Below are 14,862 nucleotides of genomic sequence, written 5' to 3'. Positions count from 1 at the left end.
TCAGAGTGTGCTGCAGACTATTGATATCGTTACTAAAAATATAGGATTCCTCCACCAGCCAGCTATAAATAGAGAAAGGGACATAGACCACTAGAGACAAAGGAGGAGGGAGTAAGAATAAGAGGAGGAAAGGGAGAGAAAGGTTACTAACTGTGCTATTTTACTGTTCTTCATCTGTGCTCATACTGTGGGGTTAGATGAGAGTGTTTGACCTGTCTTAAATCAACTCTATTGCACGAGACGTGATTTTCTGACTTTGTTTTTACTTTTACCTGATGTTTAATACTGTGAGCCTGTATCATGTACCCACACAAAATCAATCTCATTGGCCTCTTCCTGTTTCTCTATCTAACTTTTGCAATTTGATTTAGGTTTACTGACATGATCTCAATCCAACAGCAGTGCTGCCAAGGCATATTTTACTACAGATCTACAAGAGTTTCTAATATAAAGAAACATGATGCGGAAATCAGATGATACATGAAGATAGTTTACACGTTTGTGCAATGTTGTGCACTACAGCAGCATGGAAAACAAATCTTTAAAAAACATATGTACAGTGTGATGACATGTAGTAGTTACATTACTCCCCCCCCCCTCTCTCTCTCACTCTCTCTCTCTCTCTCTCTCTCCAACACTTCTCCCCCTTGCTCCCACTACAGTATGTCTCTCCTGTAGCCAAAGTAGCTTTCTGAACCGATCCACTGCAGAGACTGCTGACTGAAAAAGAGAGTGAGGAAGAGATGATGGGTAACAGGGATTAAGGAGAAAACACGCATAAGGCAGAAAAAGAAAGGGCGAAGAAACAGAGGGAGAGAAAGACCAAAATCCACCAAACGTCCCTGGTGTGTTTGGCTACTGACGTGTGCGCACGACTCTGGCAGCAAGGTGAGTGTATTTGCTCTTGAAGAACTCCATGTTATTTTTTTTGGCAGTAATTGTTGTGACGACGCCTTTTCAGACCGACTTAGGCGTTTTTACTGTACGTGCATGTGTGTGTGTGATGACAGCCGTGCAAACTGCAGCGTTTGTGGCGTTGGCAAAAAGACAGCAGCTCGTCTTCACTATAAATGTCATCTGAAACCAAAGTCGTCAAGCGGCTCTTTATGTTTGCATTTCATTGACTTTTCCGGCCGAGTCGCTCACATGTTCTCTGCTCTGTGTTTATCTCTAAAGTCCGCGTGTGAGTGTGTGTGACAGCGGGGGGGGTGGGGTGAGATGGTGGGGGTCTAAACAATCCCATACACATCACTGCTTCATTCAGTCCTCTACTACGTTATGGATCTTCCTCTGTCGTACATGCAGTGAACAGAAAACACTGTGGATGTTGAACTACATCCGCCCTGCGCTGTGAAAATGAAAATGAGCAAACCCACCCATTGAGTCACGATATCTTCACTCAGTTGGAGTCATTTATTTTCAACTGACTAATTTCAACGTCCCCCTTTGGCAGACCTGCCCAGTCAAGGTTGATTGGTTTAGGTGTAGGTGCACACTCGTGGGTACTCCTTCCATTTTTTGGGCCAAGGTCTTTCCATTTATTAGCCCATATGTGCTTCATATCCTCCTTCCATTCCTGCCCTAAACACTGCAAACGCAGTTTTTCACTCTTCTCTTTTCTCTCAGTTTTCTATCCCTGCTGCTCCCTGGTTTTAATGTATTTGTTGCTTGGATGTTTTCAGCAGCACATCTCCATATTTTCCCCTCTTATGCATCACTCCCTCCTTTTCTTGGTGTCTCTCTTCCCGGAGAGGCTTAGAGGTGATGTCAGTCTACAGATTGTGATAGATTAGGGAGAATTAAACCTTTTGTCCCCCTTGTGGCTGCTATCTAACCAATTCAATTGGCTCATTACTTTCTGGGTGAGGAAACTGAGGGCCCTGTCTCACAGCACTAAAATGGGATTGTTATCACAACTGTAACAGGGAAGCTGAATTTTTTTCCACGCCATTTCAATTCCAAGTTTACAATGGCTATTTCAGTTCCTTGCAGGATTTTGGGGGGAGGGGGCTGATGTGAGCACAATACATGGTTAAAGGAGAAGTGAATTTTTGTCCAAATCCATTATAAACCAGTGGGTTGTTTTTGGTTTGGATGTGTCCTCCTGGCAGAGAGAGCTGAGGTAACTGACCATGGTGCTGAACAAGTCTGATGGAGCCGCTCGGGTGCACTCATTTCGGCAGTATTGCAACTCCAATTGATTCGCACTCATTCATGTCCACTTTGGCACATCCTTCAGCTGCAGGAAGGTGTGATTGTTCATCTCAGAGTCCCACTCCTCTCTGCTCCCTAGTCTGCTTTCACTTATGTTTCATTTCAGTCAGTTGTTTGTGATTGTACACTGGATCTGCTTTGATCTCTCTGGGACTCAAGATCTCCACTGCAACTCCTCGTCCAAGCTCTGGCCTTACCCTTGTCACCTCTCACTCTTGCCCTTGTTTCCAGGCCAAATTTTAGTAACCTTGGTTTTTACAGCCTTCATCTGCTCGATTTTGTCATTCTTTCACATCTATGTGTCACATAATAACTCATTCTGCTTCTTTCAGCCTTAACATGCCCAAACTTGTCATCAAGGATGTCTCTGCTATGCACCCTTAACCACCAGCCTGTGTAAGCCTGACTAACCAAAGTGGCTCTATTCATCCCCGCAGCTGCATAGAAACTGAAGTTAGTTCTATGGTGGTCACGTCTTGCACAAAGGCTGTCCAGATAAGATGAGGCCAGGCTTAATCTTAGTTTATTCCCCAGCTGAATTACTGTTTCTATTATAACTTTGCTCTTCAAAGACTTTTAGAAAGAAGGTCTTTCATACAGAGAATATCTATATATTCTTTGTATAATATATATATATATATATATATATATATATATATATATATATAAAGGCTCTCTCTCTCTCTCTCTCTCTCTCTCTCTCTCTCTCTCTCTCTCTCTATCTATCTATATATATATATATATATATATATATATATATATATATATATACACGACCCATATATATAAGACCCAAACTCCAAAAGAGTTTAGAGCATGTGTAACACCTATATAAAAATACAATGCAATGATTTGCAAATCTCATCAACCCATATTTCATTCACAATAAAACATAAACAACATGTCAGATGTTACCACACCATCAATGCTGAAAAGTACATAGAGGTTTTAGAGCAACATATGCTCCCAACGTCTCTTTCAGGGAAGACCTTGCATATTTCAGCAAGACAAAGCTAAACCACATGCTGCATCCATCACAACAGCATGGCTTTGCAGGAGAAGAGTTTGGATGCTGAACAGTCCAGACCTTTATAGAAAACATTGGGCGGATCATAAAACAAAAACTATGGCAACAAAGGCCCAGGACTGTTGAGCAGCTAGAATCCTGTGTCAGACAAGAATGGGACAACATTCCTCTCAGAAAACTTCAGCAACTGGTGTCCTCACTTCCCAGATGACGGCTGTTAAAAGAAGAGGTGATGGTAAAAATCGAACTGTTCCAACTTTTTTGCGATGAGTTGCCGCTATCCAATTCGACATGAGCTAACATTTTTCAACAATCTGATAAGTTGTTTATGTTCTATTAAAATATGGGTTTAAAATATGGTTTTCATCAACCCATATTACATGTATATTCTTTCTTATAAATCAACATGTGTTACATGAGCAGAAGTAAATTCCAGTTATAAGAAAAAGAGAATGAAGCCTGAGTTTGAACATGATCACCAAGACTGGAAAGCTTAAGAAGTAAAAACATTTCCTGCTACAACAAATACCAATTATTTGGTGACAGTGAGGGTCACTGCTTCTCCTCCATAGTTCAACGCTGTTGACAGCACAGTCTGTGCAATGATGCTGCAAAAGATACACATTGTGCTGCTGTTGATGCATTCAGTAGTTTGTTGCACTCCAAATATTTCTGTGTCATATTTAATTCCAGGTGACTATAATGAACTGTAATGGTCTGAGCGGTTTGCAAGAAACAATGTGAAAGTCACGTGTGCAACAATAACTTTTGCCAGTGACAGATGTTATTACGACCATATGAGCAGAGCTTCTGCTGAAACAATTAAAGTTGGCCCTAAACATTTTGAGCAAATCTGCAAAACTAATTGTGTAAAATATATTAAAATTAGGTTTCTGCTTGCTTGCAATAAAGATATTTGTAGTGTTATGTATATGTAGTTATTTAACTGAACACAATATTGGTGATTACAGTAAGCTCCAGAACCACTCTGTGTCTCGCATAATTTTATTCCCCAGTACTGGAGGATTATGGACAGGGGTCCACATTGAGCATAGTGTAGGGGCATAACACACACACACACACACACACACACACACACACACACACACACACACAAACACATGCAAATAAACCCACAAATGCAAACACACAGCATGCTTGAAGGACTTTCAGTAAGGTCTTCCCCAGTCAACCAGAACTAAGTCACAGAAAAACCATGTGTGTATCACACTAGACCTCTCCTCCCTTTCCTGATCTTTGTGTGTTGTGGGTTTCTGCTATCAGTTTTCTCCGTCTTTAAGTCATTTTATTTAGTGGTTTACCATGAAGTCATCTGCTGCATTTGTTCCTCTCTGACCTTTACCAACATTGGTTACCAAGATGTGTCAGTAACTCATCTTTAGCAATACCAATTTGAGACCGAAGGATAGGTCAGTGTGCACATGTGCATCTCAGTGTTGTCCTTTTTCTAATGACCTCCCTCAAATTTACGTACATTTTTCGCTTTGCAGTTTTGATGTGTATTTCCTCTTCTCTTTCCTCACCCCCTCCATCTGCCTGCCAGATGAGTTCGTGCAGCAGCCGCGCGTTGACAATCCTGTCCACAGTCTTTGGAGCCTGCGGGCTGCTGCTAGTGGGGGTGGCAGTGTCCACAGACTACTGGCTTATCATGGTGGAGGGCATCATCCTGCAGCAAAACCAGAGCATGGAGGTGAAGATGGCACTGCATTCTGGCCTCTGGAGAGTTTGCTTTGTGGCTGGTACGAAGAGTTAACAACATGAATAATCACATAAAAAATTTAAGAGAATAATTGTAGATGACAGCATACGGAGACGCAAATAGTGCAGACATACATGTACACATCATCACAGCAACAAACAGAGTGAGAGAAAAGGAAGGGGTGAAAAGAGAGATAGCGAGCATCTGGCTCCTGGAATCACAGCTGTCACAAAAAATGATTGTTACCTGTGAGCAGAAATGCAGAGACCCATAAGCTTTTTTGGGTTTTGTTTTGCTTCTTCATGCGTCGCTGACTTTGATCCTAAAAGTAAGCCCCAACATTTTCCTTTTTTTTCTCTGTGTGTTTCTGTGCAGGATCTGAAAATGGGAGATGTGTTGCATCTGAGTACTTCACTGAACCTGAAATAGAGATCACCACTGAAAACACTGCAAACATCCTCAGTGAGAAATCATGTTAACTATCATCCACTGTTTGAGAGTCTGCAGTTGTGAGTAACTGCAGAGTCCCCCTGCTGATTGATTATGAGTACTGAAACCTGAAGTATTTTAGAGGAAAGCTGCAAAAATTATTATCATCATAACTTTCTGTGGTTGTAGACCTCTTGCCCTATGACAGCTGGAATAGGCTTCTACCCTAAGCTAGTAATCTATAAACAACCACGTCCAACCTGATGTACCCAATTAAAAGCATGTTATATTTAACAAATCTGTTTTCTACAGTTTCTCTAAATAATATTTGTCCATTGTCCAGTAAGAAAATGTATATATATAATTTGTGTTAATGTCCAGGGAGTTATTATCATTCACTTTTTCAGCAGCTACAAGAACACATCAGCTTTTAACACTGTGACCTCTCTTCCTGCAGAGATGGTGCGTACAGCCACGCCCTTCCCAATGGTTTCCCTAATCTTTGTTTTCACTGCCTTCGTCATCAGTAACATCGGACACATCCGGCCTCAGCGCACCATTCTGGCCTTTGTGTCCGGCATCTTTTTCATCCTCTCAGGTGGGACCCATTACTTATGTCCAACTGTCACCCTCCCCTTACTGTTTGATTGATTATGGCTGCCTGATGTGTCCTAAGTCACACATGGAGACTCTCCATCACAGCTCTTTTTTTGGTGAATGATGCAGGTGTGTGGGCTGTCATCGGGGAAGGTGACTGATTTGGTTTTCAAGACTCTCACTACTTCTTTGACTTTCTATTACTTTGGAGTAACATGAACTTGTTTAGAACTAGGCTTTCCTCAGATTTCCACGAATTCTTATAAGAAAAATATGATTTTGCATGTGGACAATGTGGGAAAATATTACTTAAAAATTAGAAGCAAGTATAAAGTATGTTTTAGCTGAATTTTCTGCATTAGTGTAGTTAACTTCTTTGAACAGCAGGTGGCTGTAATGCTCACTGCGCGGAGCATAGTCTGTCAGCAGCCAAATTGAAGCTCATGTTCTCATAAGGCTGTTTCACTTGACATGTTTAAGGAGGGAGCAGCACTGCAGAGCTCAGAGGATGTGACAGCTCCAACTTGTCATAGCAGCGACTTTCTGATAAAGAGTCTAGCAGAATAATAGATGTAGTGTTATGGGGGTTATGTAATGTTTATAGGCTGTGCTGGAAGTGCCACAGCATTTTACTTTATGAAGTATTTTGATAATAGGGTGATAATAAAGGGCAAGTGTATCAAATTGCTTTTTAGTGGTTTATATGCAGCTGCACTAAGCCTCTCTCTTTCTAAACACTGCCTTCCTTCTGTCTTCCCCACACCCAACCCCCTCTCTTTTTCATGCAGCCCCTCCAACACACACACACACACACACACACACACACACACACACACACACACACACACACACACACACAGTTTCCCATTACAGCCCTCCTTCTTCCTCCTCCGCATTCATTCAGATTATATTCTGTGGATATGGTGTCTTCTGGGAACTATTGAGTGATATGATCCTGTTTTGCAGGATCACTCACATGTTGGTCTGATAAATATTGTAGTTTAGCTTGGGCATATTCTGGTTCATATAGTAGAGAATTCAGAGCAGCAACAAACCCCACTGCACAGCACGGAGACACAGCTGTTCAAACTTGCTTTGAGGCTGATGTTGCTCTTCCCCCTCATTCTGTGACTTTATTTCTTTCTTTTTATAATAAAGAGATCAGAGAAATTTTGCATACAGTATAAACATGTAATTGCAGGGACTTGATTTACCTAAAATGTTCCTTCCTCTTTATCTCACACAAAACACCCGTTCTTTTGCCTTCATACTGTCAGTGTAATTATGCACATGTTCCCCTCAGCTTTCTGATGGTGCATATTTAAATAAAGATTTTAAAACCCCTACAGGATTGACACTTGCATAGCTTCTGCATTTTCCATGTTTTCAATTTAAATTAAAACACAGCCTCGTGAACCAGCTGTTTGTGTAAAGGACCATAACAGCTTGAGACCGCTGTGGTGCATGTGAATGTCTCAGTGAAACATTCAGCTATGCTCCTTACAATGTGCATCTTTCTGAATTATCAATTCTGATTTTGACTATGTGTTGTATCTCACGCATTTATATTTATATCTATATCTAGGGGTGTGTTGGGAGCAGCGGGTTAATGTTGCATGTGTTGCTTCTGGCTAAAAATGACAATTCTTAAGTTTTGGGACAGTTTTAGAAGCTTAATTATGTTTTTATATGATGATTTAATTCACTGAAAATGACTTAGATTTATGGTGCATGCAATTGTAGCCTCTTACTAAAAATTTTAAAAAACTGTCGAACTTATCTTGTCATTCCTATTAACTCAGGAAGAGCTAAATTAAAAATGTACAAACCTAATATGGGATAAATAAGTGAAAAAAACAGTTCTGTTGAACATCTGCAGAAAACCCTTAAATTAATAAAAACAGTAAATGTGTTTACATGTTTAATCTGAATTAAGTTATTAATCATCACAATGTGTAAATAATTTTAATTCACTTTTTGGACCTAAACATGATCCAACTGCCCTCTGAAACTACATCTGTTTTCTAAGGATCTACCTGTTCTTACTATATTTTATTATTTTATTTATTTATGATTATGTGTATTCATTTACATTTACATTTACATTTTACATGCTTTTATCCAAAGCAACTTACAAGTGAGGTACAAATCAGGAAGAAAAGTCTTCACAGTTTACGGGATGCAAGTGCGAGAAAAAGCAGAAAGCAGAATTTTTTTTTTTAAGAGATTTAAGTGCATAGGAAGATGCGGAAGAGTTCTGTTTTCAGCAGTTTTTTGAATATTGGGAGAGAGTTTGCTGAACGTGCAGAGTTTGGTAGCTCGTTCCACCATTGTGGGATCATTGCACTAAAAACAGCCCTATTTAAAACCACACTCTTTGCCTAACCCTGAACCACGTGATTTTATTGCCTACACCCAATTACATTCAATGCAACAATATTTAGGTGAAAACTTAGTTTTGCTCAAAACATGTTTTGACAGAATAAATGTGTACAGTCTATAAATGTAATTTTTCATGGCTGCTATGGGTGAAGAATTACACCAGTATGGCAAAAAGACATAAAAGGAGATAAAAGCAGCCAAACATTATACAATATAGTGTGTCGCAGTTATTGTTCTTCAGATTATTGTATGAACTGTATATAGATAGACTCTTCTCTGTACAGTATCGCTCTCTTTATCTATCGTTATGTTGCATACACACATCCATACTCACACTGTCTCTCTGCTCTCTCGTCCATTTCTTTATAAATGTCACTCTTTTCCCAGCTAATTAGCTGGAGTGGTCACTCCATATCCCATCCTTTCTCTCTGCCAAACTGGTGCAGCTCTCTTTATTGCTATAAAATGACCTTCTCTGCTGTTACTTGTACTGGATCGTTCTCTCTTCCTTTCTCTGACTTGCTGTCATTGTTAATGTGCTGTGTGCAGGCCTCAGTCTGGTGGTGGGCCTGGTTCTCTACATCTCCAGTATTAATGATGAGGTGATGAACAGGCCCAGAGAGCCTGAACAGTTCTTCAACTACCACTACGGCTGGTCCTTTGCCTTCGCTGCCTCTTCCTTCTTACTCAAAGAGGTCGGTGTGACAGAGAGTGTGTGTGAGTCTGATATATTGTGTTTATGTGTGCATCCATGTTTGGTGCACTTTCATGTGAATCCTTCCCACCTCCTCTCCCTCCCTCCATCCCTCCTTCTCCCCTTCCCCCTCCTCCTTCTGCCTCTTTGCCATCATCAGCAGCATTTCTGTTACTGTGGTGCAATGGACATTTCAGTGTACAAAACCTCCCCTATATCTATGTTTTTCCCATTTGTCTCCTTTTTATCTTTAAATGTATTTTCTAAGATCCCCCTTCTTGAATTCTTTCAATACAAAAGTACATATGCAGAGTTCTCCTCTTATTGTTCTGCTTTCCTTTTCACTACTTCTTGATCACAAAGGTGCTGGCCGACATGGATAAGTGCGGACCTCCACAGGCACCTCTCCCTTATCAGTTGTTTTAATCTAATTTCCCAAGCCATCACTTGTTACTGTTTCTTTCAAGTTTTATTTGTCTCTCAGTTCAATTTCTTTATGTAACTAAATCCCTTTCTCCTTGTCGCATCATCTCTTCCCTCGTCCTAATGCTTTCTCTTCTCACTCACTTGTCTCAGGGGGCCGGGGTGATGTCAGTCTATCTGTTTATGAAGCGTTACGCTGAGGAAGAGATGTACCGCCCCCACCCCGCACTCTACCACCCCCGCCTGTCTGAGAGCAGCGACTACAGTGGCCAGTTTCTTCACCCAGATTCCTCCTGGCCTCCACCAAAGCGTGGTCGCAGCACCTCTGAAGCGTCTAGCGACATATCTATCCAGCTCAACCAGGCCCCCCCAGCACCACCAAAAAGCAACCTCCAGCCAGGCAGTCAGGGCAGCCCACAGTTTGGTTCTTCATCTGCAGGAGGTTATCTAATGCCACAGCAGTCTCCTGGCTACACCTCCACACACACCCTGCCCAGGTCGCACTCCTCACATCCCCAAGGCCAGGTTCTTCCAATGGCCATGCCTCCATCACCTGTGCCTCCTCCTCACTATCACACACACATGCGCATGAGTGCCTCCCCCTGTTAGTAAGAGGGATCATAGAGGAGAGAAGGACAGATGCTGACTCCTCACAATCATGTAAACTGTACATTTATTGTAGACATGGACAAGAGTGAAGGCTGAGCTTGCATCACAGACCATGCGAGATGAAGTGAAGGGAGAGATGATCAAACATAAGAAATGTAGCTTTGGGACAAAATGAGCCAAGCACAAAGAATGTTTTGGAGATTGAAAAACACCACTATAGGGTTTTTACAAACAAGATTTTAAAAAATTGACAAAGATGGGTGTTTCCTAGAAAGACTTTAAAGGTTAGCTTGAGCGACTGAGGGGATGCAGGGGAGGGGGAGAGAGGCAGGGAGAGCAGGGGCTGCAGTATAATACAATGATACTGCAGTGCTGCAGGAAATTTGTATGCACTTAGAAATATACAGTGCAAAACACTCATCACAAATACTAAAGATGGACACAGTTTTATACATATTCCATGACATTTCTCTCTGAATTTCTTACATCATCCATTTAGTTTCAGAACTTACAGTGTCAAGGTAGTATTATAAATATTAAATAATTATTAAAAAGTATTAGTAAAAAGCTGTATTTATGAAATGAGAATGCTTCATGTGAATGTTAAACGGACAGAAGTGGATGATGAAATATCACAAGGAGAAATCAACTTAGTGTTTTACATATTTCTTTAAGATCTAAATTTCTAACTTCTTGTACATAAAAGTGCACATTAAGACTAATAAATAGCTGTTGTAAATTATGAATGAAAGTTTGGTAAAGTTATTAATAGTAAGAAAACCTCTGACTCATTCTGCTTTGGTTAAAGACTCTACAACAGCCGCACCACAAGCAACAACACACCCTCTCGGTGCAGATCATGCTGGTTTGAAGGAAGAACCAGCCAGCAGTGGCACACAAGTTTAATGCCCTCTACTGGCTGCTGTTCTGCACTGACCCCAGAGCAGTCTCAGGTTTGGTTTTCACGCACTCATCCCTGTGTGCCAGTCCACGATTCAGCACCGATGGGTTGGACTGAAGCCTTTCCCTGTCCAGAAGTGATGTTGTGGAAAATGTCATTTCTAAACGTACATGATTCAGATATACACTTTAAAGATTTTAAAAAGTATTTAAAAGCTTTAATGTTGTTTATTTATTTAGAAAACTGATTTGCACTTTCTGCACACAGTACAATACCACTGTTTGTGACATGCAGCTGAAAGAAGATGCCTCCACTTTATTTGAACATATTTGTTAATTTTGTGACAGTGCATCAAGTCATGTGTAGGTACTTACAACTACATCATGGTGTCATATAATACTAAGACGGTGGGGCATAAAGAAATGTTACTGCTATGTCTACGAGATAATAATGAAATATAGAAAGATGATTTGACACAGCTCAAAGTATTGTAATTGTTTTATTGGCGAAAAGTGGATTAAACAATTATTTGTTGCAGCTGTAAATCCTTCTGATAAGTTGTTGCATGTTACAGCAGGTATCTGAGGATCTTCCATCAGAGTAGCATTTCTTTCAAATAACGTGATGTAGCGGTGTGTATTATACAACAGTGCGGGGTGTTTTAGCATACCTCCACATGTGCTTTACAACAAGACTACTTTATGGGTTTCTGTTGTGTGTTAGATACATTCTTAGATGATCTAAAAGATTAACCCTCTAATTGATCTGCTCTCACCTTAACCCATCAATGCATGTCAGAAACAGTGATATTTTCATACAAAGTATTTATGCTTGTGTTTGGTTTGAGGCACATCATGCATAGGGACATGTCCATATGATATAGTGTATCTCTGTAATGAGAATTAAACCACTGTGTGATTATGTAATAGCTGGTTTTCATTATCACTGTGAAGCTGGAGAGAGGGAAACACACTGAAGTCCTACAGATGATGTGTGGGAGGAAAATTATAAAAACTTACAGGGGAGAAGACAAAGTGAGATAAATGAGATATTATTGTGTTTTCACCTTTATGCAGGGTTTCATTATGTGTGTGTATGTGTGTGTGTGTGTGTATGTTTGTGTGTGTGTGTGTGTGTGTGTGTGTGTGTGTGTGTGTGTGTGTGTGTGTGTGTGTGTGTTTTAACAATGACCTTCTGTTGTGTAAACAATTGCACAAATTCACATGAGCCCAGAATAACTTCAGTCTGGTGTTGCTGATTCTGCTGAGATGGTTGAGGATTTAAGAGTCTTGAAAAGGGCACTTCAATTGCAGCTGCTGATGAAGATCAAAGTTATTAATTTTCAACACTTTCAGAGACAGTAGGTGTCTGAATCTTTAGGTTAAAATCCTTTCCTACTGACCTTTAGACTACTGTTGACCTCATGTTGACCTTTGACTGTGGTTGTTTTCCTCTTAATTCTTATATATAACTAATGCCACTTTTTAAATCTGCAACCTTTTGGTAATCGTTCTGTGCTTCTTAAGCTGCAGCAGTTCCTATTATTTTTATCTCTGTGCCTCTTTGTTTTTCCCTCTCTACCCCAAGCCTCTTTCTTGCCTCTACATGGTTATATAAAAGGGTGTAGCAGTGCTTGCTTCTGCATAAAGCCTAGTTTTCTTGCACATGATCCTCTTTGTAAAAAGATCAAACGGGTTAAACACCTGCTTTTTGATGCTTTAATGGAACTGATGCTGTATAATCATCATTCAATAAAAATTGTGATACGATCACTGTTTTTAAATTTGTGGACATCTGTCTCTCACTCTTCCTTATTTGCTGATCTTTTTCTATATCTGCATCCATATATGTTTTTTGTCAAATGTGTCAAACAGGATCAATGTTGTTTTTACTTTAAGTTTAAGTAAGTTTTCTGCTTTAAGCTTTAGAACAGGTTTGCATAATGAAGACAGAATTTAACAGTCCTACTTTTAACAATAATAATGATAATATGGGCCCAGTATGTACTTACATTAATACGACACACATAGTTTTTTTTCTGCCTGGTCTCAGTGATGGAGGGAACCATTTAAAGTGCACACTGCACTGCAGTGAACCACTGGGTGTTAACCAGGCTCCTTCCTCAGTCACGGTAAACCACCACAGCCTGAGGGCAACCATTGATCAGAGTGTTGTATGTAAGTGCTTGTGTGTTGCTGTGTGTGTTAACAGTGTTTGCAAAAGTGTATAGGTTAGTTATTCTAAGCACCTGAGACTTTAGCATTAAAATCAATTACTGTAGTAAAATCAATTTTGCATATTAAGTATCTTCACTTAAAGCCTTTAAATGTAACGTGTTTGTGTCTTCAAAACTGGGTTGTCTGTGCTTAAAATATTTCTTTCAAAGTACAGTAAGAAGAAATAGTCAATTTTGGTCAAGGTCATAAAGGAGGGAGCCATGTAGGTGAACTAATAATCCACATGTAGCCGCATTCAGTTTGCTGTATCAAACCCCCAGTGGAAAGTTTAAGACTAACATCAAATTATCATCTAAAATGTTATCAAAGATTAAGTAAAAATCTAAAAGTGTGTGTGTGTGTGAGAGAGAGAGAGAGAGAGTGTGTGAGTGAGATGTGTTACATTAGGAAGTAAAACATCAAACATCCACAGGTCAATAAAACTAAAAAGCATGAGCATGACTGACTTCTAGGACTGAGTGTTCTCTGTGTGAGTGAGTGTGTGTGTGTTTGTGAGAGAGAGAGAGAAAGTGAGAGAGAGGATCCCTCCTGATGAATGAAGTCTGACTGTTGGTGTAAACAATTGAGATTAAACTGTGACTTGTGCTTGTGTGGCCACTTTTCTGTAATAATGTGCTTTTTGCTGTGTGTGCGTGAGTGTGTGTGTGTGTGTGTGTGTGTGTGTGTGTGTGTGTGTGTGTGTGTGTGTGTGTGTGTGTGTGTGTGTGTTACCAAGCCTGTGAGGACATTTGCTTCTGCCTCTTTTTCTTTTGTTTGTCTGTGTTTCACTTTATGTGTGTATGTGTGAATGTGTGGCAGTGTGGGTTGAGTGGATCTCTCTTTTCACCATCACCATTACTGCATGAAAGACCTGTCACTGTGTATTAGCTCTCTTCAGCTCTCCCTCTCTTCTTTCTGTGTATGCCTGTGTGTGAGAGAGAGAGAGGAAAATAGAAGGAGAGGGGTGAACCGGGCAGCAAAGCCATTTTAAAGCCATTGAAGGTCATTGTTCGCTCACTTTTGTGCATCCTTGTGTGAAACCAGCAACTCAACCACCGGGTCCATTTTCATAGATCTATGGATGACATGATTCAGTCTATAACATAAACAATAATTCTAGTGAAATGCCTGACTGGCACAAGTATTACGCAGCTCCTGTTAAATTTCTTCCCATATTGATATGATAATGCTGACCTGTAGACATTTGACTCCATTATTTAACACATCTTTCTCTCTCTCTCTCTTTCTCTCTCTCTCTCTCTCTTTCTCTCTCTCTTTCTCTCTCTCTCTCTGTGCAGGACTGCGCTCATGCTGCATTTCCCAGAACTACCAGAGCGGCCCTCATCATCATCATCATCGTCGTCACACAGCAGAAGTGTACCCCTGGCGCTCCATCGAGTCGCTCTCCAGCAAAAAAAATATTGACACCAATAACGCGCGCGCACACACACACAAACATACACTCACACACACACATATATAACCTGCTCGTGGCTAATATGCTAGTTACAAACGCACAGCCCTGCGCGCACGGCACACGCTCCAATAACCACATCCAGACCAAATCCCTCAATATGAGTGAGGGGAGAGAGAGAGAGAGAGAGAGATGGGGGGGGTATGTGGCGGTGGGGACGTGTGGGAGGGCAGGGG

General features: G+C 40.6%; 1 protein-coding gene across 1 annotated transcript; it reads left to right on the top strand.

The window, feature by feature from the left end:
* Positions 1-641: 641 nt before the first annotated feature.
* On the top strand, positions 642-12,787 carry cacng7b (calcium channel, voltage-dependent, gamma subunit 7b). Its single transcript, XM_067511607.1, has 6 exons — positions 642-888; positions 4,806-5,001; positions 5,337-5,423; positions 5,848-5,988; positions 8,919-9,064; positions 9,640-12,787. Exons 2-6 carry the CDS (start codon positions 4,806-4,808, stop codon positions 10,093-10,095), a joined length of 1,026 nt encoding a protein of 341 aa, XP_067367708.1. The 5' UTR covers positions 642-888; the 3' UTR covers positions 10,096-12,787.
* Positions 12,788-14,862: the final 2,075 nt, after the last annotated feature.

The sequence above is a fragment of the Channa argus genome, chromosome 7 (genome assembly GCF_033026475.1).
Source record: "Channa argus isolate prfri chromosome 7, Channa argus male v1.0, whole genome shotgun sequence".
In the NCBI taxonomy this organism is placed as follows: Eukaryota; Metazoa; Chordata; class Actinopteri; order Anabantiformes; family Channidae; genus Channa; species Channa argus.
This window is presented reverse-complemented; position numbering and strand designations above follow the sequence as displayed.

What these genes read in the sequence shown, in the direction of transcription:
- cacng7b (XM_067511607.1), top strand. Translation starts at nt 4,806, where the DNA reads ATGAGTTCGTGCAGCAGCCGCGCGTTGACAATCCTGTCCACAGTCTTT. An exon ending in CATCTTTTTCATCCTCTCAG is followed by an intron (nt 5,989 to 8,918) that starts GTGGGACCCATT and finishes TGCTGTGTGCAG; the next exon opens with GCCTCAGTCTGGTGGTGGGC. An exon ending in CTTCCTTCTTACTCAAAGAG is followed by an intron (nt 9,065 to 9,639) that starts GTCGGTGTGACA and finishes CACTTGTCTCAG; the next exon opens with GGGGCCGGGGTGATGTCAGT.